The sequence below is a fragment of the Crinia signifera genome, chromosome 7 (genome assembly GCF_055691185.1).
Source record: "Crinia signifera chromosome 7, ASM5569118v1, whole genome shotgun sequence".
Classification (NCBI taxonomy): Eukaryota; Metazoa; Chordata; class Amphibia; order Anura; family Myobatrachidae; genus Crinia; species Crinia signifera.
Genome location: NC_139223.1, coordinates 1,773,385 through 1,798,963, shown reverse-complemented (window position 1 = coordinate 1,798,963; position 25,579 = coordinate 1,773,385). Strand labels below are relative to the sequence as shown.

At 47.0% G+C, this 25,579-nt stretch overlaps 1 protein-coding gene across 4 annotated transcripts in view; it reads left to right on the top strand.

The window, feature by feature from the left end:
- CFAP119 (cilia and flagella associated protein 119) overlaps positions 1–24,490 on the top strand; it is a 37,190-nt gene extending 12,700 nt beyond the window's left edge. For all 4 annotated transcript variants that reach the window (XM_083152204.1, XM_083152203.1, XM_083152206.1 and 1 more), the window contains 4 exons: positions 15,605–15,675; positions 15,759–15,875; positions 21,446–21,509; positions 24,028–24,490. In XM_083152204.1, coding sequence (XP_083008330.1) covers positions 15,605–15,675; positions 15,759–15,875; positions 21,446–21,509; positions 24,028–24,155 — 380 coding nt within the window. In that variant the 3' untranslated portion in view covers positions 24,156–24,490. The remainder of the gene's footprint in view (positions 1–15,604; positions 15,676–15,758; positions 15,876–21,445; positions 21,510–24,027) is intronic.
- The last annotated feature ends 1,089 nt before the right edge of the window (positions 24,491–25,579 follow it).

The window sequence follows — 25,579 nt, the reverse complement described above, 5'->3', positions numbered from 1 at the left end:
CTTCTATGTACACATATTTTTTTTTACGATTTATTGAGTAAATTGTACACTATAACGTGACAAATCTTCATCTAAGTCTTATTCTTCAACTTCTTACACTCATAACATTCAAACAAATGCATGCAGCGTACAAAGTACCCACTTTGTATTGATCAATGGGTGCATTGGCAAAGATTTCTCAGTGCAACTGGAGGACTGAAGAGACGGATATGGGGAACAAAGTAGAAATGGTACATTAGGTACAGTTTTTATTTGCCAGTACAGACTGTTTAATAAATGGCAAATTATTTTTTATGTGTTCTGTGTGTTTGTGTGTGTTGTACTGTTTTTGTGTGTGTGTTGTAATGTATGTGGTTTTGTGTGTTATATTGTATGTATCTGTCCAATGCGTAAGTGTGTGAGGTGTGCTATGTATATACAGTATATGTGTGTGTTGTGTCTTTGTGTATCTGTGCAAAGTTTAAATGTGTGTTTTGTGTGTGTTGTACTGTTTTTTGTGAGTGTGTGGTGAATGTGGGTGTGTGTTGTGCTGTTAGAGGTATGTTATGTGTGTGTATCTGTGCAATGTTTAAGTGTGTGTTCTGTGTATTGTACTGTTTTTGGGTGTGTGTTGTAGTGAATGTTGGTGTGTGTTGTACTGTGAGTTGTGTGTTATGTGTGTGTGTGTGTGTGTGTGTGTGTGTGTGTGTGTGTGTGTTGTGTTGTGTTGTGTGTATATCTGCCGAATGTGTAAGTTTGTGAGGTGCGCTACGTATATATGTGTGTGTGTAGTGTGCTGTGCATATCCTGGCAATGTTTAAGTACAGTATGTGTGTTCTCAGTGGCGTAGCTTGGTTTGGGGCGACATGGACCTGGAGGACGACGCAGACAGCCGACATGGACCTGGAGGACGACACAGGACATCAGGACCAGGGCTACCTACGGGATCAAGAAAGGTAAGTATCAGTATGTGTGTAATGTATGTATTAAACTTTTATTTTCATTGTGTCAGTGTGTTTATTGTACTATTTTTTTAACTGTGGAACTACAAGTGCCAGCGGGCCCTTTAATGCCCAGTAGGCTGGGACTTGTGGTGCTCCAAGTCCCAGCTTGCTGGGGAGGCTTGCTGGCACTTGTAGTGCCACAGTAAAAAACAATAGTTTAATCTTTTTTTTTACACCATAATCAGCCCGATGCCCACCGCCCAGGGGCATCGGGGACAGTACCAGGCTTCAGCCTGGTCAGGTAAGTCCTGGAGGGGGGGGGACCCCTTCATTGGGGGGGTCCCCACTCCCCCAGGGCCCCTGGCCAGGCTGACTGGTCGGTAGGGATGAATGCTTTGGCCGGGTGGACTTGTATAAAAAGTCTCCCCCCGGCTGTGGCATTACCCTGCTGGCTGGTTTTGCCTGGGGCTGGTTCTTAAAATACGGGGGACCCAGGGCTTCCGGTTCCGGCACTGGAGGAAGCAGCAGCTCCCGCATAGGGCTCCGTGTGCTCCCCAGCCTAACAGCAAAGCCGACCGAGAAAGACCCCGCTGGTCCCCCCCCCAACCCACCCTAGATCACCCGGGCTACCTCGCAGAGCAGAACGAGCCCCTCATCGCCGGAATCGCAGCACCACGGACCCCGCTGCCGCGTGACCGGCGTCTCAGTCTCAGCTTCAAGCCGCACGAGACAACAGGCGCGCTCTCACACGGAGAGACGCCGACAGAAGAGAGCACTTCTCCCTGGCTGCCGTGCTCAGGCTGACCCGGTCCCCTACTCACATCCTCCACGGAAAGACTGCCAGGTGTCTCCAGAAGCCCCAGGCCTGATCCTCCGGCGCTGACGGCTCCCACCCGCCCGCAGCGATGCACTGGTCCCGGCACCTGCAAAGCCACACAGGCACCGCTACACGCAGAAAGCATAGGCGGAGGTAAGCTCCACACCCTGATTTCTGCACCTAAGCAGCCCCGGCATCCCACACTTCCTCACCCAAGAGAACTGTCCATCAGCTTATCACAACCCTGCTGTAGCCGGCACCCGGCACCCCATACCCACCCTGAGCAGCAAAACCTTGCCTCACAGAGACTCCCTGCACCACGCTTTCTCCCAGCAGAGACCTACTGGGAGGTGAGATACAGACCCAACCAACTAAGCCACTAAACCCTGGCTGACCCTAGGTCCCCCCCTTTACCATGAATAAAGGACAGCAAACTTCTGCATTAGAGGAAACCCCACGGCACCGCTCATCCAGCCGCCAAGCCAGAGACAAAATGGCGACCGCAGCAGCTCCCACTACACAGCCCAGGTCCCAGGGCGCTGCAACCAAGGGGAAGAAAGGTGGAGAACCCCAGGACACCTCAATTGCCCCCGCACAGTCAGTAACCACTGAGACAAGCCCACTATGGACCCCCACTGATGAGACTCCGACTGACCTGACGGATAACCTACCGTCATCTTCACCTACTCTAAGGCGGCAGCTAACTCAAGCCCCAAAGCCAAATGAAGGCCCAGTCACTTATGCAGATATTGTACAGGCCATACAAGACACCATCGGCCCTATTATGGAAACCCATGCTGGAAAAGTAACACAAGCAGTCCAGGACATTAGGTCGCAATTCAAGCAAATCACTAAAAGGGTAGCCCACACAGAACACCTAGCCGGTGAGACGTTCCAAGATGTCACCACACTTAAAGCCCAACATGAAGCCATGCAGAAGTCGCAATACCAAATGCAGGCAAAGATAGATGACCTGGAGAACCGTTCCAGAAGGAACAACCTCAGGGTGGTGGGTCTACCTGAAGAAGTAAAAGGACAGGCCCTACTTACTTTCATACAAACCACACTCCTGGAAATATTATCAGTCACCGAGGAATGCACGGGAATGATAATAGAACGTGCCCACAGAATAGGCCCCCAGCGACCCTCAACTGACGCACGCCCCAGACCGGTTATCTTCCGTTGTCTCAAATACATCCACAAGGAGGCGCTGTGGTCGGCCTCGAGGAGGAAACGAGACATATCCTGGAATGGATCCAAACTCATCCTCTTTCAAGACTACTCTGCAGAAGTGGCAAGAGCCCGAAAAGAATTCACACCTCTCTGCTCCCGACTAGCCAAGAACAACAGGAAATTCGCCTTACTATACCCGGCACGCCTCCGCATATTTACAGGATCTTCCTTTAAAGACTTCTCTACGGCATCAGATGGTGAAGCCTTCCTTGCAGAAGAAACATCCGAAGAGACATCAGCATCACCGTCCTCACAATCCCTCTTCACACAAGACCAACATGAGTGACTCCGCCCCTTCCCACACTTTTTCCCCCTGCAAAATTTAAACCCAATATCCCCCCCCCCTGCTATTCTTATAACTTTTCCCCTCTACATTACCACCTGAAAGGTGTCCAGAATTGAGACTCTTCCTGAAAAGGCATTCCAGCTAAAGAGCCACAGTACACTTGCCCCGACAGAGGAAGAATCTCACCTTTTACCCCCCCCCCCCCCTTCTATTCCCACCAGAGGTTTATGCTAGGGAAGGTAATTAATACCGAAGAAAACATCCCTAACTTTTGGTCCCCTGGTCCAGCTTTTGGCTTCCTCTCACTTTATCGGGACTCCATATATGTGGAACTCAAAAAGACTGCACTACGATGAGAGGACCAGCGAGGTTAAAATTATAATCTATGATAATATCTGCCCCTTTCTGCTATAAGCAGAAAGACATTATAAGTTGGTAGCCCATAAGTTCACACCACTCAGGTGTCTGTTAATACCCGCTTGGTAAGGCTGAGGGAGCCAGGGACTGCTGGTTCAGCCCCTTAGGCACAGGCCTATACTCACCTCACCCGTTACCAACCGGAAGCTGACAATGGGAAATAAGAAGGTTAGGTGCACCAGAAGCACCTGGTTTGTACTATTGTTGATGTTTTTGTGGTTAATGTTAGTTGTTCCCCCTCCTTTCCTCATGTTTTTCCCCCAAAACCCCGAAAGTTATCTAACATGGTTTTGTTTACTCAGATACACTACAGCTAGAGCCCACCTGCCGCTGACGTCGAGAAGCTGGCCCAGCATGTTTAACTTGAGCAAATATCCAAGGATCTGTGAGTTACCTTGTCTCCCGACTGTATAATGACCTCCCTGAAATTAGGAACATTTAATGTGGGAGGTTTTCACTCCCCCGCAAAGAGGAAAAAAATCCTGCTGTACCTTTCCAGAGTGGGGATTGAGGTAGCGTTCTTACAAGAAACGCATCTGATCCCTGCGGAGATACTTAAATTGAATACCCTAGGATGGCAGGTGTTGTCGTCAGCTCCCTATAATTCTAAGGCCAGAGGAGTAGTCACCCTAATAAAAAAATCGATACCAGCTGAGATACATTCCTCGCAATCTGACCCAGGGGGACGATACACAATAACCGACGTAACTATACATTCCACTCGATACATTCTTGCCAATATTTACGCTCCCAACACCAATCAGAGCCAGTTTAACATAGATGTAGTAACGAAACTACTTCCCTATGCCCACCAACAAATAGTCCTAGCTGGAGACTTTAATCTAGCTGCCTCTAACATACTTGACAGAAATGTCACTATACCCACCAGACGCCAGACATCCAAGTATGGAATTCAATACCTGCTAACCCAACTACAACTAATTGATGTTTGGAGGGCGTGCCACCCGGTTAACCGGGAGTACACGTGCCTTTCAGCAGCACACGGCTCCCTATCCAGGATAGATTACGTGCTGATGTCTTCATCCCTGTTCCCAAGGGTCCAGGACTCAGCACTGGAACCCATAACCTTATCTGACCATGGGATTAGCTGGGTGGCGCTCGCGACATACATTGATAGAGGCCCTGTAAGGCAGTGGCGCTTTCCATCCCAGCTAACTGATTCGGAAAACTTCCGTAATATGCTAGACGCAACCTGGATGGATTACAAACATTCTAATGCACAGGCGGAAGAAGACACCCCTCTCCTATTCTGGCAGGCTTCAAAGCCGGTCCTCAGAGGCTCAATAATATCATACACCTCGAAACATAAGAAGGAATCCCAGAAGCTCTATTTAGAATCCCAAACTAGACTAACTGATACATATCAGTTGTTTCAAAAATACCCCACGAGGACAAACAGGGCTCAGTATGAAGAGCAGAAATCTCTCTTCGAAATTCTGCTATCTAAAATGGAGTCTAAACTCTCATTTCTCTCCCAGGCCAGATTCCACAAACATGGCAATAGAGCGAGTAGACTTATGTCAAATCTACTACGAGGCCAGCACCCCCCTACCACTATACAAGCCCTCCAAAAAACAGATGGCACAGTAATACACTCTGGTTCACAAATAGCAGAAACTTTACATACCTTTTACGGAAACTTATACTCCCAACCCCAAATAGACCCACAGGAAAAAGAGAAATTTTGGGAATCCTTAACACACCCGACACTAAACGCAGACTCCTCACACACACTAACAGCCCCAATAACAGAGGAAGAGGTCCTGGCCACCATTACAGCCCTCAAGACAGGAAAATCCCCAGGCCCCGACGGGCTATCTAATGAATACTACAAGCTTTTAGCCCCTAAATTAGTCAAACCCCTATGCTCTTTTTATAATGCAATACTACAGGGTACGCCCCCTCCACTGTACTTCAACTCAGCTATCCTAAAAATCATACATAAACCGGGCAGAGACCCTCTTCTCCCGAGTTCCTATAGACCCATCTCCCTTCTAAACACAGACTATAAAATCTTTACAAAACTGTTAGCTGATAGACTTAAACTTAAACTCCCTTCGCTGGTCCACCCTGACCAAACAGGATTTGTATGGGGTCGCCATTCAGTACTTAATGTACGAAAGGCCCTCACAGCAATGCAGTGGATGGAGTCGGTCGGGTCCACGGGTCCACATGCCCTGCTCTCTCTTGATGCAGAAAAGGCGTTCGACCTAGTCAATTGGGACCACCTATTCCATACCATGAGACGATTCGGACTCCCGACCGACTTTATCCGTACAATTCAATTATTATATGATAACTCTACTTCCCAAATATTAACCAATAATTACTTATCTGCTTCCTTCCCGATATTAAGAGGGACAAGACAGGGGTGCCCCCTGTCTCCATTGCTTTTTGCTCTGGCGATTGAACCCCTGGCGGTGGCCCTGAGGGCATCCCAAGACTTCCAGGGTATAATGGTACATACGTCAGCAGTCAAGCTAAGCCTCTTTGCTGATGACATATTGCTGTTCATCTCCGACCCCAACACTTCCATCCCTGCAATACAAGACATAATATCCCACTTCTCCCAGTTCTCAGGATTCAAAGTAAACTATGACAAGTCTCGCCTACTACCCTTCCATTCCTCCCAGGGTTTCTTCTCCTCCCCCTCGTTCACCTCACAATTCACGATATGCCACCCCACCCTTAAATACTTGGGAGTTCTGATACCCAACAAACTAGAGGACCTTTACACTGTTAACTTTCCTCCCACATATATAGCAGTAGAAAAACAGCTAATGAGCTGGATGACACTCCCTCTATCACTCGCGGGCAGGATAACAGTCATAAAGTCAGTAGCTTTCCCTAAACTTTCCTACCTACTACAAATGTTGCCTCTCCAGCTGAAAAAACCAGACCTACAAAAGTTCAAGACACTATTTATAAAATTTACCTGGGCGGGCAAAAAGCCTCGCATCCCCTTTGACCGACTACGACTCACAAAACAAGATGGAGGACTTGCTATGCCAGACATACAGGCCTTTTCACTAGCCTCCCAATTTAGATATATAACAGATTGGTTTTTGGGCAGATCTGAATATACGATCCCCACTCTGGAAGGGCAGCTATTCCAATCATACTCCCCGGCAGCACTACTTCATGCTCCGGTCAGGATGATACCAAAGCAGATCAGGGAGTCGGTATTGTTTGGAGACACATACAGATCGTGGAAAAAAATAAATAAAATCCTGCACAGAAACCCTGCGTGCTCCTCTTTCACTACTCTATGGGGTAACCCCTTATTTGTTCCCGGCATGGATAATATGGAGTTTAAGAGATGGAGAGATAAAGGAATTACCAATATCCGCAAAATCTTTGATCCAGGCGGCATTCTAATGCCGTTCTCAAAACTAGCAGAAAAATATGGTATCCCAAATGGACATTTCTACATGTACTTGCAGTCCAGACACTTCATTCAAACTCAGGTGCACCCCATGGATAAAAAAGAGATAGCTGACCCCATAGAAGCCCTACTTAGACCAGACTGCGTGATGGGATATAGGATACGATACCTTTACTCCTCACTGATTACAGCCGGCGTGGAACATTATCATAAGCAACTACATGAGAAGTGGTTAATAGACATTCCTGACCTTACGGCTCCTCCTAGATTGTTTAATAAACTCACATCCACGATGAAACATCTACAATCCATATCCTTACAGGAAACGCATATAAAATTTATCAACAGAGCATATATTGCCCCAGTACAAAGAGCCCATTTTGTCCCTGAGGACACGGGGGCCTGCTATAAATGTCAAAAATCAAAAGCCACATACTATCATAACTTTTGGGAGTGCGGTAAGGTCAGGAATTTCTGGGATAAGCTGGTGGGTTATGTCAACCGTACATATACCCTGAAACTACAGAAAAGCCCGTTGGCCTGTCTATTTTTACAATTCCACACGTGGGATCTCGGTCCCAAAAAGCCACAGATAATACCAATCCTTACGATTCTATTAACGCTAGCAAAGAAACTAATACTCCTACATTGGATCCATAGAAGAGCCCCCTCTATACTAGAATTAAAAAAAGCAACCCTCAATATACTGTTTTATGAAAGACAGAGTACGATAACAGATTTAGAAAAGGGAGCCCCACGATTCTACAAGAAGTGGGAATTATATATCATGAGCCTAGACCAGACTACACAGGAGCGCATACAGAAGCTCTTTGAATCCACCTCCTGGTACCTCCTACGACAAGTAGCCGGATAATAGACATGACTGACAATGTCGGCAAGAGAGGAGAGCGATGAGACTTATGACACTGAGGTACGAAACCCAAATATTAGTTCTGAAGTAATTCCCCCCCCCCCTAACTCTTCCCTCCCCCCTTTACCCTTTTACTGTTGTCTAGTGAGATGAGTGTTATATTTTAGAGTAATAGTTAATTTCCGATTGCTGGTAAAGCCAAATATACAGCCACTTGAAATTTGTAATTGAAATATCTATTCATAGGAGAATATACTCCCTGAAGTGAACCATCGGATTAGATACAGCAAAGTAGCTCCGGTGAGAGCTACCGGGAGAGATAAGACAAAATAGACTTTCAGACAAGTAATAAATATAATAACAGGCTTTTTATTCTACAGTATCATTTTAATCCAGCCATAGTCCCTCTACAACTCGTAACAGCACTTTGACCAGATAATAGAAAAACACACAAAAATCATTTGAGAAATGAGAGATAAGGATAAAGCTTAGATTGGATACACTGAGCCTTATAGGGACATAGGTATGTTTAAGGAAAGTTTTTGTTATTCAAAGTCTACTCATCAATGCTGTAAACTGCTTATTTCACTATGCAAAATAAAAATTGTTTAAAAAAAAATAAAAAATACGGGGGACCCCTAGTCATTTTGTCCCCCGTATTTTGGGAACCAGCCCCAGAGCAGGAGCCTGGGGCTGGTTGTTAAAAATCGGGGAACCCCTATTTGTCGGGTTCCCTGATTTTTAATTACCGGCTCCAGCCTCTGTCAGCTTGGTGCCGGTTACGGCTGTGGGGGGGACCCCACGCCGTTTTTTTTTTAAATATTTATTTATTTTTCTATTTATTTATTTTTTACACCTTGCAGCCTGCACGGATCTGACTGATCCGTGCAGACTGCTAGAAATATTCGTATTAGCGGCCGTATATATGGCCAGCTAATACGAATGGTTACACCATCGGAGGGTTACAAAGCAGTCGTATCTGACTGCTTTGTAATTTCCCCTCCGGAACACGACTTTGCATACGACTTAAACAGTCGTATGCAGCCGTAGGGGAAATACCAATACGAAAAACTAGGTTTTTCATATTGGTAAATTTCCCCCGCCGTCTCGTCTACCGCCGTGACGTCCCATGGAGAGAGCCGACGACGGGAGTGACTGGACACCTGCCGCACTTGGGTTGCCGTGAGACTTGATGCAAGCTGTACCTCTCGGGGTCCCGTTGGTAGTTCAGGTTGGTCAGGGTTCGCCGCAGGTCGCCCTTCCACTTGTGGGTACCAGCACCGAGGGAAACGTGGTAGATTCGGAATCAGAGATAGAACAAGTGGTGGGTATAGGTGGATGCCGGGTGGTCCTTGTGAGGTTAGCAGACTGACAGACTGTAATTATGATATTTTATTATTTGTAGTGATGAATGTACACTTTAGTCAGTCTGTACCCTCTCGTACTCTATAGATATGTCTATTCCCCATATATGTGTGTGTATTTCCAGATCATATAGTATTAGGCTGTAGAACTCCACAGTAATTAATGTACATTTTAGCCCTCTTCTTCTCTGCAGATGTTTCTATTCCCCATATCTGTGTGTACCATAGTATTAGACTGTATATTGCCCAATATGATCAGACAGGAAATGTCCACAGGGGGTGATCCAATTCCCCTGCTATTTACAGGAAGGTTATGTTCACAGGGGGTAATCAGGACATAACCAAATTACCTTAATTGTATTTACACTCCTTTGTGCCTTTCTGGACTCTAGTAGACTCTTTGGAGCCAGACCCAGCAGGGGGAGCAGCAGCAGTACCTGGGAGGGGGGATATACCTGACTCTTGAATCCACCAATCGAGATCCAGTGCAAGCCCACTGATGGTATGGGCACGCGTGGGAATTTAGAAGGTTTTAAAATGACTTGTACACATGCCGGCTCCTCATGTTAGTCGCAATACTGGCTCAGGGGTCATACCCTCCACTGGATCTTGTGGAACACATCGTTTGCCCGGGGGGGGGCATCCTACTAAGCTCTGGTGTGGAGCGTCCGTGCTGTGTGGATTTACACAGGTTTCGGCTATCACTGCTGTGTGGAATAAGTGATAGTTTTGTGATTTGGAACTGCTGCTACAAGGACTGCCATTTTGGACTGCTACCCGATAACGTTTATATGCTACCTTTGCCTCGTGTTCCTGGGTTTATCTACTTGTGTCTGCTGTGATAAAAATAAACCATATTTTGGTTTCATCTGCTCGGTGTCTGAGTGATTGAAGAACTCGTATCCTCACAGTCCTCCCGGGCTTAACGCATTTCTCCATCGTGGGATCAGACGGTTTCCTCAGAAGATATGGGAGTGTGTCTGGCTGCCCATTTTTTAAAGGTGAATCAACCAATCAGTGGTGGGACTTCAATTAGAGTACACCTGTACTAGCAGCACGCCTTTAATTAGTATGAGAGCCCGGTTTGTGTGGCTTAAAATCATCACTAAGTCAAAAGTCAGTTATTTACTTTGTTTCCATATCATAACATAACAATTATAATACAAAAGAAAAAAAGTGGCAATCTTGAAGGTCACAATATATTTATTATTCTAATAGGTCTCTATCTATAAATCTCATTTACTATTTTTGGATTTTTACTTATTTTTTTATTTAAAAATTATTTTGTAAGAGAGCTTCATATATTTCCAAAACTCTCTATAACCATATATGGAGCCTGTGGCTCAATCGGCAAGGACGCGGACTCAGAACAGGAGCTTATCCCAGTTTCCGGTTCGAATCCTGTCGAGAGGGCATGTGAATTTTAATCAAACAATTATATTTAAGATTGTATTTTGCACCTATTGTTGTCAGTCTATAATTCTGCTCTATTTTAGAGACATTTTATCAAATGAGGACATATATATACTTCATCAAATTGGGGCAGTGTATGGATGAAATGATCCCAACTATAAACTAACAACACAAGTACATACAATTTTAACAGTATCAAGAGCAACATATCGGAGCAAGAGAGTTAAATACATTTCCTTTGTTGGAATAAACTCAACATAATAATGATAATATTAATAGTAATATTATAACAGATAACAACCTACATAATAATAAAAAAATATATAAATATATATATATATATATATATATATATATATATATATATATATATATATATATATATATATATTAAAAAAATTATAATGAAGGAAGAGAGGTGAGGGAGAAGCATAATACCAAAGCAGTTTAGACCCCATTGATTTATCTTTAGGGTCAACATTACAAATTATCAAACATTATTTAATTCTATGTTATCGTTGAGGCCCGCTGGAAACAGGGTGCCCAACGAAAATATCCAGAAAGCCTCACGTGCACACAACCGATCGAACCTGTCTCCCCCCCCTAAAAGTGGGTTTGACATGTTCGATCACCTGTATTTTCAAGACTGTGCAGTCACTTTTATGTTTGGTTTTGACATGTTTAGAAAGAGAATGATTCATAACACCTTTAATTACATTTCTCCTATGTTCTAGGAATCTGACGTTCAGAGTCCTAATAGTGCGGCCCACATATTGTGAGCCACAAAAGTAATGAGGTAAATGACATAATTTGTCTGGAAATTAGTATGAATTTTCATCACATGGGTTGTACCCATAACTGTCGATTGAAATGTGTCATTTGGTTCTCTAATGTGATTGCAAGTCATGCATTTCACCTTTTTGCATTTATAACAACCAATTTTTTCACTGTATGTATGTACATTAGATGGACTTGTACCTTGAAAATGGCTAGGTGACAGAATATCTTTTAGAGTCCTCTTGAAAGGCTCGCTCAAGAAGTCCTCTGGGGTAACCTTGTTCCAGAAAAGCTTCTGTCATTTCCCCTGCTTGTATTTTAAATTGAGTTTCTTCCGTGCAATTTCTTCTGACCCTACAGTATTGATTTTTCGGAATGTTATTCAGCAATGGTTTATAATGGCAACTTTGATCATTTAAATATTTTCCGCTATCCACCTCTTTTTTTTGTAAGTGGATCTAGTAATACAGTTGTTTTTAACGGTTACAGCTATGTCCAAGAAATTTATTTGAAATTGATCGTAAGTGGAGGTGAACTTTAAACCATAAGTGTTGTTGTTAAGTGACAAAAAGAACTCTTGTTCTAAAGTGACATCCCCTTTCCAAAGAAAAAATAAATCGTCTATGTACCTACCATAGCACACCAGGTTCGCCCTATATGGGCCACCCCATATATGTTGTTCCTCGAAGTGGCCCATATACAAGTATAAACTTGGGGCGAACCTGGTGCCCATGGCGGTACCAAGTGACTGTAAATAAAAATCGCCATTAAACGTGAAATAATTGTGAGTGAGATGATTGTAACAGGAATAATTTCCTCTCTTTGCTTAAACTTAAATCTGTGTCTAAATAGTGCTCCAGTGCTTGTAGTCCCTTGTCATGTGGAATATTTGAATATAGAGACCCCCGAGAGGTACAGCTTGCATCAAGTCTCACGACAACCCGAGTGCGGCAGGTGTCCAGTCACTCCCGTCGTTGGCTCTCTCCTTGGGACGTCACGGCGGTAGAGGAGACGGCATATCATCTAAGTACCCAGCCGCACCACTGTTTGCTCTGGACGTGCTCCCGGCTATATACCATCACCAGCCAACCTGCACTGCAACCCAATGCACCCAACTACCCCCTACACGTACCTACACTGCCTGCTCTAGGGACACTGGCGCTGCGTCACCACCATGTTGTACAGTAATTATGTTACATTGTCGCTCATTCCGCCCCAGGGACTCGGTGGGGAAATGTATGCTGAGCTTAGCTCCATAGGGGTGGGCTCCCCCATGGCCGATAGTCTCGGCCCACCACCATGTTGTACAGTAATTATGTTACATTGTCGCTCATTCCGCCCCAGGGACTGGGTGGGGAAATGTCTGCTGAGCTTAGCTCCATAGGGGTGGGCTCCCCCATGGCCGATAGACTTGACCCACCACCATGTTGTACAGTAATTATGTTACATAGTCGCTCAGTCAGCCCCGGGGACTGGGTGGGGAAATGTATGCTGAGCTTAGCTCCATAGGGGTGGGTTAGCTATGCACACATCTCACCTCCAAGTCACTAAGGCTGCATGAGTGTCTACAGTACGTAGCAGACAGAATGGCGGCCGGCAGAGACTAATTCCACATACTGTAGATGAGTAATCCGCCATCTGTGGGAATACTGATATAATGTACTGCTAGAGAGGAAATGGGATCCTGCTGCCATCGTACTGAGCGTGTGCGGTGACATGTATGTGTCCTGCTGCCATCGTACTGAGCGTGTGCGGTGACATGTGTGTGTCCTGCTGCCATCGTACTGAGCGTGTGCGGTGACATGTGTGTGTCCTGCTGCCATCGTACTGAGCATGTGCGGTGACATGTGTGTGTCCTTCTGCCATCGTACTGAGCGTGTGCGGTGACATGTATGTGTCCTGCTGCCATCGTACTGAGCATGTGCGGTGACATGTGTGTGTCCTGCTGCCATCGTACTGAGCGTGTGCGGTGACATGTGTGTGTCCTGCTGCCATCGTACTGAGCGTGTGCGGTGACATGTGTGTGTCCTGCTGCCATTGTACTGAGCGTGTGCGGTGACATGTGTGTGTCGTGCTGCCATCGTACTGAGCGTGTGCGGTGACATGCTGCCATCGTACTGAGCGTGTGCGGTGACATGTATGTGTCCTGCTGCCATCGTACTGAGCGTGTGCGGTGACATGCTGCCATCGTACTGAGCGTGTGCGGTGACATGTATGTGTCCTGCTGCCATCGTACTGAGCATGTGCGGTGACATGTATGTGTCCTGCTGCTATCGTACTGAGCGTGTGCAGTGACATGTATGTGTCCTGCTGCCATCGTACTGAGTGTGTGCAGTGACATGTATGTGTCCTGCTGCCATCGTACTGAGTGTGTGCGGTGACGTGTGTGTCCTGCTGCCATCGTACTGAGCGTGTGCGGTGACGTGTGTGTCCTGCTGCCATCGTACTGAGTGTGTGCGGTGACGTGTGTGTCCTGCTGCCATTGTACTGAGCGTGTGCGGTGACATGTATGTGTCCTGCTGCCATCGTACTGAGCGTGTGCGGTGACATGTTTGTGTCCTGCTGCCATCGTATTGAGCGTGTGCTGCGTCCTGCTGCCATCGTACTGAGCGTGTGCGGTGACATGTGTGTGTCCTGCTGCTGCTGTACTGAGCGTGTGCGGTGACATGTGTGTGTCCTGCTGCCATCATACTGAGCGTGTGCGGTGACATGTGTGTGTCCTGCTGCCATCGTACTGAGCGTGTGCGGTGACATGTATGTGTCCTGCTGCCATCGTACTGAGCGTGTGCGGTGACATGTATGTGTCCTGCTGCCATCGTACTGAGCGTGTGCAGTGACATGTATGTGTCCTGCTGCCATCGTACTGAGCGTGTGCGGTGACGTGTGTGTCCTGCTGCCATCGTACTGAGCGTGTGCGGTGACGTGTGTGTCCTGCTGCCATCGTACTGAGCGTGTGCGGTGACGTGTGTGTCCTGCTGCCATCGTACTGAGTGTGTGCGGTGACGTGTGTGTCCTGCTGCCATTGTACTGAGCGTGTGCGGTGACATGTTTGTGTCCTACTGCCATCGTATTGAGCGTGTGCTGCGTCCTGCTGCCATCGTACTGAGCGTGTGCGGTGACATGTGTGTGTCCTGCTGCTGCTGTACTGAGCGTGTGCGGTGACGTGTGTGTCCTGCTGCCATCATACTGAGCGTGTGCGGTGACATGTGTGTGTCCTGCTGCCATCGTACTGAGCGTGTGCGGTGACATGCTGCCATCGTACTGAGCGTGTGCGGTGACATGTATGTTTCCTGCTGCCATCGTACTGAGCGTGTGCGGTGACATGTATGTGTCCTGCTGCCATCGTACTGAGCGTGTGCGGTGACACGAGTGTGTCCTGCTGCCATCGTACTGAGCGTGTGCGGTGACATGTGTGTGTCCTGCTGCCATCGTACTGAGCGTGTGCGGTGACATGTGTGTCCCCTGCTGCCATCGTACTGAGCGTGTGCGGTGACATGTGTGTCCCCTGCTGCCATTGTACTGAGCGTGTGCGGTGACGTGTATGTTCCCTGCTGCCATCGTACTTAGCGTGTGCGGTGACATGTGTGTGTCCTGCTGCCATCGTACTGAGCGTGTGCGGTGACATGTATGTGTCCTGCTGTCATTGTAATGAGCGTGTGCCGTGAAACGTGTGTCCCTTGCTGCCATTGTACTGAGCGTGTGCGGTGACGTGTATGTTCCTTGCTGCCATTGTAATGAGCGTGTGCGGTGACGTGTATGTTCCCTGCTGCCATTGTACTGAGCGTGTGCGGTGACGTGTATGTTCCTTGCTGCCATTGTAATGAGCGTGTGCGGTGACGTGTATGTTCCCTGCTGCCATTGTAATGAGAGTGTGCAGTGACGTGTATGTTCCCTGCTGCCATTGTACTGCATTATGCTTATAACATGTATGTTCCCCTGATAAGATGTAATTCTGTAGAAGTTTTCATGTATGTGACATGTAGGTGTTCATGTAAAGAAAGTCACCAATATCCTGAGAGCACTTACAGTACCTGTGTCGGAGAAGCATCCGCCTTCCCCTTCTGCCCAGTAACATTGGGTGTCCTGTCTCTCGGCAGGTACCCCCCTGCTGAATGAAGAAGAGTGCCACGTGTACTTCCAGCAGTTACTCCTGTGTCACACAGTCCACGTGAGTGTGTTTGGGGTGGCTGCTCTGTGCCAGGGTGCCTGATCCGTGTAGTAAGTAATCTGCATGCTCTCTCTCTATTCCAGCGACCTCCGTTCAGCATCAAACTGTTCACATTGCCGCAGGCCCTGCGGATAGCCCAATATTTCCTACATACATATTTCCGGCATTACAAGCTCTACAAATATGTATTTACAGCTGAGGTAAGAAAGCTTCCTGTGCTTGTGCTTGTGCCTCGTGCCTCTATATACCAGCGCTGCTCACATTCTCCTCAATACCTTCTGACGCTAGGTAATTCCCCTCTTTACCTGTGAAGCAGAGCTCCTCACGGTGATTCTGTATATATTATGTAAATCCCTCATTACCTGTGTAGCAGAGCTCCTCATGGTGATTCTGTGTGTGTGTGTGTGTGTGTGTGTGTGTAATCCCCTCATTACCTGTGTAGCAGAGCTCCTCACTGTGATTCTGTATGTATGTAATCCCCTCATTACCTGTGTAGCAGAGCTCCTCATGGTGATTCTGTATATATTATGTAATTCCATCATTACCTGTGTAGCAGAGCTCCTCACAGTGATTGTGTGTGTGAGTGTGTGTGTGTGTGTAAAATCCCCTCATTACCTGTGAAACAGAGCTCCTCATGGTGATTATGTGTGTATCTATGCAATTCCTCTCATTACCTGTGTAGCAGAGCTCCTCACAGTGATTCTGTATGTGTGTGTAATCCCCTCATTACCTGTGAAACAGAGCTCCTCATGGTGATTCTGTGTGTATCTATGCAATTCCTGTAGCAGAGCTCCTCACGGCGATTCTGTGTATAATTCTTCTCTTTACCTGTGTAACAGAGCTCCTCACAGTGATTCTGTATGTATGTGTGTAATTCCCTCATTACCTGTATAGCAGAGATCCTCACTGTGATTCTGTATGTATGTAATCCCCTCATTACCTGTGTAACAGAGCTCCTCACTGTGATTCTGTATGTATGTAATCCCCTCATTACCTGTGTAACAGAGCTCCTCACAGTGATTCTGTATGTATGTAATCCCCTCATTACCTGTGTAACAGAGCTCCTCACTGTGATTCTGTATGTATGTAATCCCCTCATTACCACTGTAACAGAGCTCCTCACAGTGATTCTGTATGTATGTAATCCCCTCATTATTTGTGTAACAGCGCTCCTCACAGTGATTCTGTATGTATGCAATCCCCTCATTACCTGTGTATCAGAGCTCCTCACTGTGCTTCTGTATGTATGTATGTATGTATGTAATCCCCTCATTACGTGTATAGCAGAGCTCCTCAATGTGATTCTGTATGTATGTAATACCCTCATTACCTGTGTAACAGAGCTCCTCACGGTGATTCTGTATGTATGTAATCCCCTCATTACCTGTGTAGCAGAGCTCCTCACAGATATTCTGTATGTATGTATGTATGTATGTATGTAATACCCTCATTACCTGTGTAACAGAGCTCCTCACAGTGATTCTGTATGTATGTAATCCCCTCATTACCTGTGTAGCAGAGCTCCTCACGGTGATTCTGTATGTATGTATTTCCCCTCATTACCTGTATAGCAGAGCTCCTCACTGTGATTCTGTATGTATGTAATTCCCTTCATTACTTGTATAGCAGAGATCCTCACAGATATTCTGTATGTATGTAATTCCCTTATTACCTGTGTAGCAGAGCTCCTCACGGTGATTCTGTATGTATGTAATTCTCCTCATTACCTGTATAGCAGAGCTCCTCACGGTGAATCTGTATGTATGTAATTCTCCTCATTACCTGTATAGCAGAGCTTCTCACTGTGATTCTGTATGTATGTAATTCTCCTCATTACCTGTGTAGCAGAGATCCTCACGGTGAATCTGTATGTATGTAATTCTCCTCATTACCTGTGTAGCAGAGATCCTCACGGTGAATCTGTATGTCTGTAATTCTCCTCATTACCTGTGTAGCAGAGCTCCTCACGGTGATTCTGTATGTACGTAATTCTCCTCATTACCTGTGTAGCAGAGATCCTCACTGTGATTCTGTATGTACGTAATTCTCCTCATTACCTGTGTAACAGAGCTCCTCACGGTGATTCTGTATGTATGTAATCCCCTCATTACCTGTGTAACAGAGCTCCTCACTGTGATTCTGTATGTATGTAATCCCCTCATTACCACTGTAACAGAGCTCCTCACGGTGATTCTGTATGTATGTAATCCCCTCATTATTTGTGTAACAGCGCTCCTCACAGTGATTCTGTATGTATGCAATCCCCTCATTACCTGTGTATCAGAGCTCCTCACTGTGCTTCTGTATGTATGTATGTATGTAATCCCCTCATTACGTGTATAGCAGAGCTCCTCACTGTGATTCTGTATGTATGTAATACCCTCATTACCTGTGTAACAGAGCTCCTCACGGTGATTCTGTATGTACATAATTCCCCTCATTACTTGTATAGCAGAGATCCTCACAGATATTCTGTATGTATGTATGTAATACCCTCATTACCTGTGTAACAGAGCTCCTCACGGTGATTCTGTATGTATGTATTTCCCCTCATTACCTGTATAGCAGAGCTCCTCACAGATATTCTGTATGTATGTAATTCCCTTATTACCTGTGTAGCAGAGATCCTTACGGTGATTCTGTATGTATGTAATACCCTCATTACCTGTGTAACAGAGCTCCTCCCGGTGATTCTGTATGTATGTAATCCCCTCATTACCTGTGTAGCAGAGCTCCTCACGGTGATTCTGTATGTATGTATTTCCCCTCATTACCTGTATAGCAGAGCTCCTCACAGATATTCTGTATGTATGTAATTCCCTTATTACCTGTGTAGCAGAGATCCTTACGGTGAATCTGTATGTATGTAATTCTCCTCATTACCTGTATAGCAGAGCTCCTCACGGTGATTCTGTATGTATGTAATTCTCCTCATTACCTGTATAGCAGAGCTCCTCACGGTGATTCTGTATGTATGTATGTAATTCTCCTCATTACCTGTGTAGCAGAGCTCCTCACGGTGATTCTGTATGTCTGTAATTCTCCTCATTACCTGTGTAGCAGAGCTCCTCACGGTGATTCTGTATGTCTGTAATTCTCATTACCTGTGTAGCAGAGCTCCTCACGGTGATTCTGTATGTACGTAATTCTCCTCATTACCTGTGTAGCAGAGCTCCTCACGGTGATTCTGTATGTATGTAATTCCCCTCATTGCCTGTGTAGCAGAGCTCCTCACGGTGATTCTGTATGTATGTAATTCCCCTCATTGCCTGTGTAGCAGAGCTCCTCACGGTGATTCTGTATGTCTGTAATTCTCCTCATTACCTGTGTAGCAGAGCTCCTCACGGTGATTCTGTATGTCTGTAATTCTCCTCATTACCTGTGTAGCAGAGCTCCTCACGGTGATTCTGTATGTACGTAATTCTCATTACCTGTGTAGCAGAGCTCCTCACGGTGATTCTGTATGTATGTAATTCCCCTCATTACCTGTGTTACAGAGCTCCTCACGGTGATTCTGTATGTATGTGTGTAATTCCCTCATTACCTGTCTAGCAGAGCTCCTCGCGGTAGCAGGAGTCTGTGTATTGTATACGCTTACAGCCTCATGCAGTACAGAGCTCCTCCCAGTGTCTGGGGCATGGTTTCTAGGTGAGTGTAAACAACAAAATAAAACTGCGCAAAAGGTTGAGGTAAAAGTGAAACAATAAAATTTATTTAGTAAAAATATATGTTTAGGAATTTCAAAACAATGTCAAAATAGGCCTTCTTCATGTGCTATAATAACATGTGTATATAACAATCTATGATAGCATATAAACAATAATAAACCTGAAGTTTCCCCCAGCTGGGCAAATTTATTGGTGCTCTCATGCGGTTTTTGTTAGGCGCCGGAGGAGCGCCCCGGCAGCGAAGCGGTGTCCGGCTGCCCGTCTCGCCCCGAGTGTCTCAGACGCGGGGACGCTATCTTTGGCGGAAGCCGCCGGAAGAGAGCTCCGGCAGCAAAAGGTACCAGGTCACCCGCCCTCCTCTGAGCGTCACACCTGGTTGCTCAGCAACCAGGTGTGACGCTAGAGCACAACTCCCGGCGGAAGCAGCCAGGTTTGCCCAGCAACGGAGAACGCCGGGGAGGAGGAGCGCCGGAAGCATCTCTCCCCGCTCTAGTGTTGCTGGGCAGTGTGCAGGATGCTGTCCGGCGCGCGCTGCCCCAGCTGATATTAATTAAGCAGGTGGCTGCTCATTGGCCACACTCGCTTTTTAAGGGAGCCAGCCCAGCCAGACCCGCCGGTGCTGTCCACCTGCCTTATCTCAGCCATCTTCCTCTGTGCCTGTCTGCTGCTGGTACGCTCCCGGGGTGCATCGGTTGGTCGGTGGTCCGTTCCTGGTACTGTAAGTTCCCCGGTTGGGGACCTGGTTCCTTATTCTTGGCTTGGTGCCCTCCTGGGCCTTGTTCATCTTTTGTTATTTCAGCCCCACTGAGGAATTCAGGGGGGATTCTCCTCAGCAGTTGTTGCGTTCTCAGTTTTCCTGGACTGGGTGGTCCCAGTGGGAATTTATCTGTGTTTAGTGTTCGTGCGTATCGTTCGTTGTGTGCTTTTTGGTGTGGTGTATTTCTTATTGTGTATGCAACGTGGTCGCATTTGGTGGGCGACTAGGTCGATGGCGCTTTTAGTTGCGTTAGATAGTTACGGCAAGCTGCCTTTTTCCTTTAAGTCTCAGTCAGGCTTTGTAGTTAGATTTTTTTTTTTGACAGCACCCTGAAGGGGGTCCCGATTCTTTGTCTATAAGTAACACCTGGCTGCACTGGAGCTAGGACGGGCCTAACTCGCCCTGTCAGACGTGGCGGCTACAGGTGAAGCCTTGTTCCTGCAGGAGCTGGTTACCCAATACAGGGAGTCAACAGAGTCAGAGAAGGATCCCGACGTGGCTGTCCTAAACAGCAGTCCCGGCTGCGGGTTACACCCAAAACGTAACAGTATTAATATGCAGTGTTAGTTGCTGAAGATTGTTCATTTAAGCAGAGGATAGTAGGTTATTGCTTCCAATATGGAAAGATTATTAAAGCAATCCTTTTTATGTCTGGCCAGACATTGTATGGAAAGGTACCTGTGGTGTTGACACATAGAGTGGGTTTGCAATTCTTCCAGCCGCTGGTGCTGAATCACCTAAAACATGCAGCTTTATCCGGAGTCTTGATATTCAAGATGAATAGACCGTGTCCACTTTAGGTGCCTGCCAGCACTTTGTAGAAAAAAAGGCATCCGAAAGGTTTGGTATAGAGTTCCTAAAGATTGCTTTAATAATCTTTCCATATTGGAAGCAATAACCTACTAACCTCTGCTTAAATGAACAATCTGCAGCAACTAACACTGCTTACTAATACCGCATGAGAGCACCAATACATTTGCCCAGCTGGGGGAAACTTTCAATTTTATTATTGTTTATATGCTATCATAGATTGTTATATACACATGTTATTATAGCACATGAAGAAGGCCTAGTGTCACATTGTTTCTTAATTCCTAAACATATATTTTTACTAAATAAATGTTATTGTTTCACTTTTACCTCAACCTTTTGCGCAGTTTTGTTGTGTTTTTTTGTTTATATTCATCTTTGAGGAGCGTGAGCAACTCCCCACGAAAACCGCAGCAATTTGTTGTAGGAATCTTTATCCAGGTTGTTTTATCTGATATACAGCGCCAGACTTTATGTCTATCTGTTTCTAGGTGAGAGGTCTGGCCAGTGTCACAATTATTTTTCTTTTCTGTAGGTAAAATTAGACCTTTCAATGTCTTATGATGGGATCTCAAAGCCTGAAGCTACGAATGACCAAGGTGCGTATGGGGAAATGTATAGTGTATGGACTGGGGACATGAGGTGAGCATGTGATGGGGCAAAATGTAGGAGCCGAGGAGATTTGGTGGTTGTGCAAGGGATGGGCATGATAGGAGGATGGAAGAGCCTGGTAGAGCAGACCATGGTGGGAGGCAGAGATGGGGAAGGAGTGGCATGGGAGAGGAGAGCTGGAGGTTGGCTGAGGATACCGTGGTGGGAGGCAGAGATGAAGAAGGTGTGGCATGGGAGAGGAGAGCAGGAGGTTGGCTGAGGAGACCATGGTGGGTGGCAGAGATGGGGAAGGTGTGGCATGGGAGAGGAGAGGAGAGGAGAGCTGGAGGTTGGCTGAGGAGACCATGGTGGGAGGCAGAGATGGGGAAGGAGTGGCATGGGAGAGGGGAGCTGGAGGTTGGCTGAGAAAACCGTGGTGGGAGGCAGAGATGAAGAAGGTGTGGCATGGGAGTGGAGAGGAGAGCTGGAGGTTGGCTGAGGATACCGTGGTGGGTGGCAGAGATGAGGAAGGTGTGGCATGGGAGAGGAGAGCTGGAGGTTGGCTGAGGAGACCATGGTAGGAGGCAGAGATGAGGAAGGAGTGGCATGGGAGAGGAGAGCTGGAGGTTGGCTGAGGAGACCATGGTAGGAGGCAGCGATGAGGAAGGAGTGGCATGGGAGAGGAGAGCTGGAGGTTGGCTGAGGATACCATGGTGGGTGGCAGAGATGGGGAAGGTGTGGCATGGGAGAGGAGAGCTGGAGGTTGGCTGAGGATACCATGGTAGGAGGCAGAGATGGGGAAGGAGTGGCATGGGAGAGGAGAGCAGGAGGTTGGCTGAGGAGACCATGGTGGGAGGCAGAGGTGGGGAAGGTGTGGCATGGGAGAGGAGAGGAGAGCTGGAGGTTGGCTGAGGAGACCATGGTAGGAGGCAGAGATGAGGAAGGAGTGGCATGGGAGAGGAGAGCTGGAGGTTGGCTGAGGAGACCATGGTGGGAGGCAGAGATGAGGAAGGTGTGGCATGGGAGAGGAGAGCTGTAGGTTGGCTGAGGATACCATGGTGGGTGGCAGAGATGAGGAAGGTGTAGCATGGGAGAGGAGAGCTGGAGGTTGGCTGAGGAGACCATGGTAGGAGGCAGAGATGAGGAAGGTGTGGCATGGGAGAGGAGAGCTCTAGGTTGGCTGAGGATACCATGGTGGGTGGCAGAGATGAGGAAGGTGTGGCATGGGAGAGGAGAGCTGTAGGTTGGCTGAGGATACCATGGTGGGTGGCAGAGATGAGGAAGGTGTGGCATGGGAGAGGAGAGCTGGAGGTTGGCTGAGGAGACCATGGTAGGAGGCAGAGATGGGGAAGGTGTGGCATGGGAGAGGAGAGCTGGAGGTTGGCTGAGGAGACCATGGTAGGAGGCAGAGATGAGGAAGGTGTGGCATGGGAGAGGAGAGCTCTAGGTTGGCTGAGGATACCATGGTGGGTGGCAGAGATGAGGAAGGTGTGGCAAGGGAGAGAAGAACAGAACCCTAACTACTCCTCCCCCTCCCCCACCTACCTTATCGACTCCTCTAACTACTCCTTCCACTTCCCACTCCTCCCTCTCCCTTAACTACTTCTCCCTCCTACCCACTCCACCCCCTACCCTAATGACTCCTCTTCTTTACCCTAACTACTACTCTCTAACTACTCCTACCCACCCCCTACCCTAACTACTCTTCTATCCCAACCCAAACTATTCATTTGTCTTATCCACACTACTATCCCTACCCTGCACCCACCCTAACTGTTCCTCGGTGCTCCCCACTCCCCCCCCCCCCCCCTATCGACTCCTAACTCCCAGCCCTACTCTAAATAGTCCTCCCCCTGCCCTTACTACTTCTCCTTTCTCCTCCACCTTAACTACTCCTCTAACCACTCCCCCCCTACCCTAACTACTTCCCTGCCCCCTACCTTAACTATTCCACCCCCCCTACCCTAACTACTCCTCTTCCTATCTTAACCACTCCTTCCTCCTACTGTAATACCCCCCCCCCAACTTCTGGTGTATTTCAAACTCCCCCCATTCTAACGGTGCCCATACATGGTGCGATGTGTTGTAGGTGTGATTTGAACTATACAATGGTGCTGTACAATTTGACCGTCAGTGCTATGAGATTCCAATTGTATGCCACTTGAACTGCATACAATTAGGACTAAACTACAGTCTGTCATTCGTTCATATTGTATACAATGTGCTAAAACAGTGATACGATGAAGTATTGCCTGCACATACATTTTGTACTTTACAATGTAAAGTACACGGGCGCGTGCCTCACATAGCATCGCATTGCAAGCCCCACAGACACGGTGCGATTTGAACTAAATGCATACAATAATAGCACTGTGTATGGGCACCTTAACTCCTGGGTGGGAAACCACCGGATACTCTCACGCTCTCTGGAGATGCTGCTGGTACCGGAATCAGTAGACACACAATCTGCTGTATGCAATGAGGGTGGGCATAGCGCTTTCTGTAACCACACTCTACTTACCTCAGGGTCCCTGCAGAAGGACATTGACCAGCAGCTAAGTATGGAGATGGGACAAGAAGGTGCAGCAGAGAGAAGAGCACTGCCAGGGATGGATCCGGGGGAGGGTGGAGATAGGAGGCTGGTAATACTGTAGCTTGCAGATCTGTACTTTGAAACTGTAACCTGGTGATACTGTAATTCTGTAACTTGGTGATACTGTAATACTGTAGCCCACTGATTTGTTCTGTAATCTGGTGATTAGCTCTGTACTGTAGTACTGTAACCTGGTGATACTGTAGCCCACTGATTTGTTCTGTAATGTGGTGATTAGCTCTGTACTGTAATTCTGTAACCTGGTGATACTGTACTGTAATTCTGTAACTTGGTGATACTGTACTGTAATACTGTAGGCTACTGGTCTGTACTGTGATAATGTAGCCTACTGGTCTGTACTGTAATAAACCTGTCCCTGTTTGGGCTTATTAGATACCATGGGAGAGGTCATTACACAATCATATCACGTCCACACTTTTCTTACATATTACCTGAATATGACCAATATACTCATGGTGAACTACATCCCTCAGTCCGCATTCAGTACCCCAATCTGCAGTATTTGTCCTCTCTTTACTCTTCTACAGTATGTTACTGGGTCTCTTCACCTCAATGTCCCAACATGACCTGGAACTCAGCATCTTCCGTCTGCCACAGTTACTTACTGTAAAATGTTGCGAGGAGCTTCAGCCATACTGTAGCACCTGGGTAGGTGCAATCTGTAGTAGGGGCTCCAGGCAGAGGATGCCTATGTAGGACAATGTATTTGCAGATTAAAGGAATGTATAAATGTTAGAAATGCTTCCTTGTGGTCTGAGAGGAATCGAGAGCTTTCTGTGGGCTGCTATGACCCCAGCCCCCTCCCAGACAAATACAATGCCTTCTCTTCTAGCCTCTTCCATGAAGAGGAACATGGGAAGGTAGAGGGAACGCGGCTTAGCACAGCCAGCTGGAAGGTTTCAGGAAGCTCAGAATTCCCGGAAACCCTGTCTGGGGGCCTTGGTTGAACATCTTGGATTCAGGCTGACGCTTCTGAGCTGGGTCCCTTGGTAGCATCCTACTTGGAGGCTCTCCCACTCCTGACTGGGAAGTGACGTCATTGCAGTTGGCATTTGCATGGGGCAGTTACTATTTCTGTCTGGGCAATGACTTTCTGCTTGCAGTCGTCAGCAACTTCTCTGATAAGTGATCCATGATGGATTAGGCCCATTAGCCAAGGAGTGATGGGATAGTTGAAGACCAAAAGCCAGTGAAGGGATTAATCACTACTGAGGCACCATCTTTAAACAACGATGGGTGCTTGTGATGTTTTAACATGTTATATGTAGAGGATGAAGTCAATTTATCAACAGTCAAAATACCGACCACCAATGACCGACCGTAAAAATACCGACCACCAATGACCGACCGTAAAAATACTGACTTAGTCAAAACACAAACTTTTAAAACGTTGATTGAGGGAGGCTGCCCTGGACATTGGCATTTTGGCATCTCAGGCTTCTTCTCCCTCCCACTGCGGCTCCC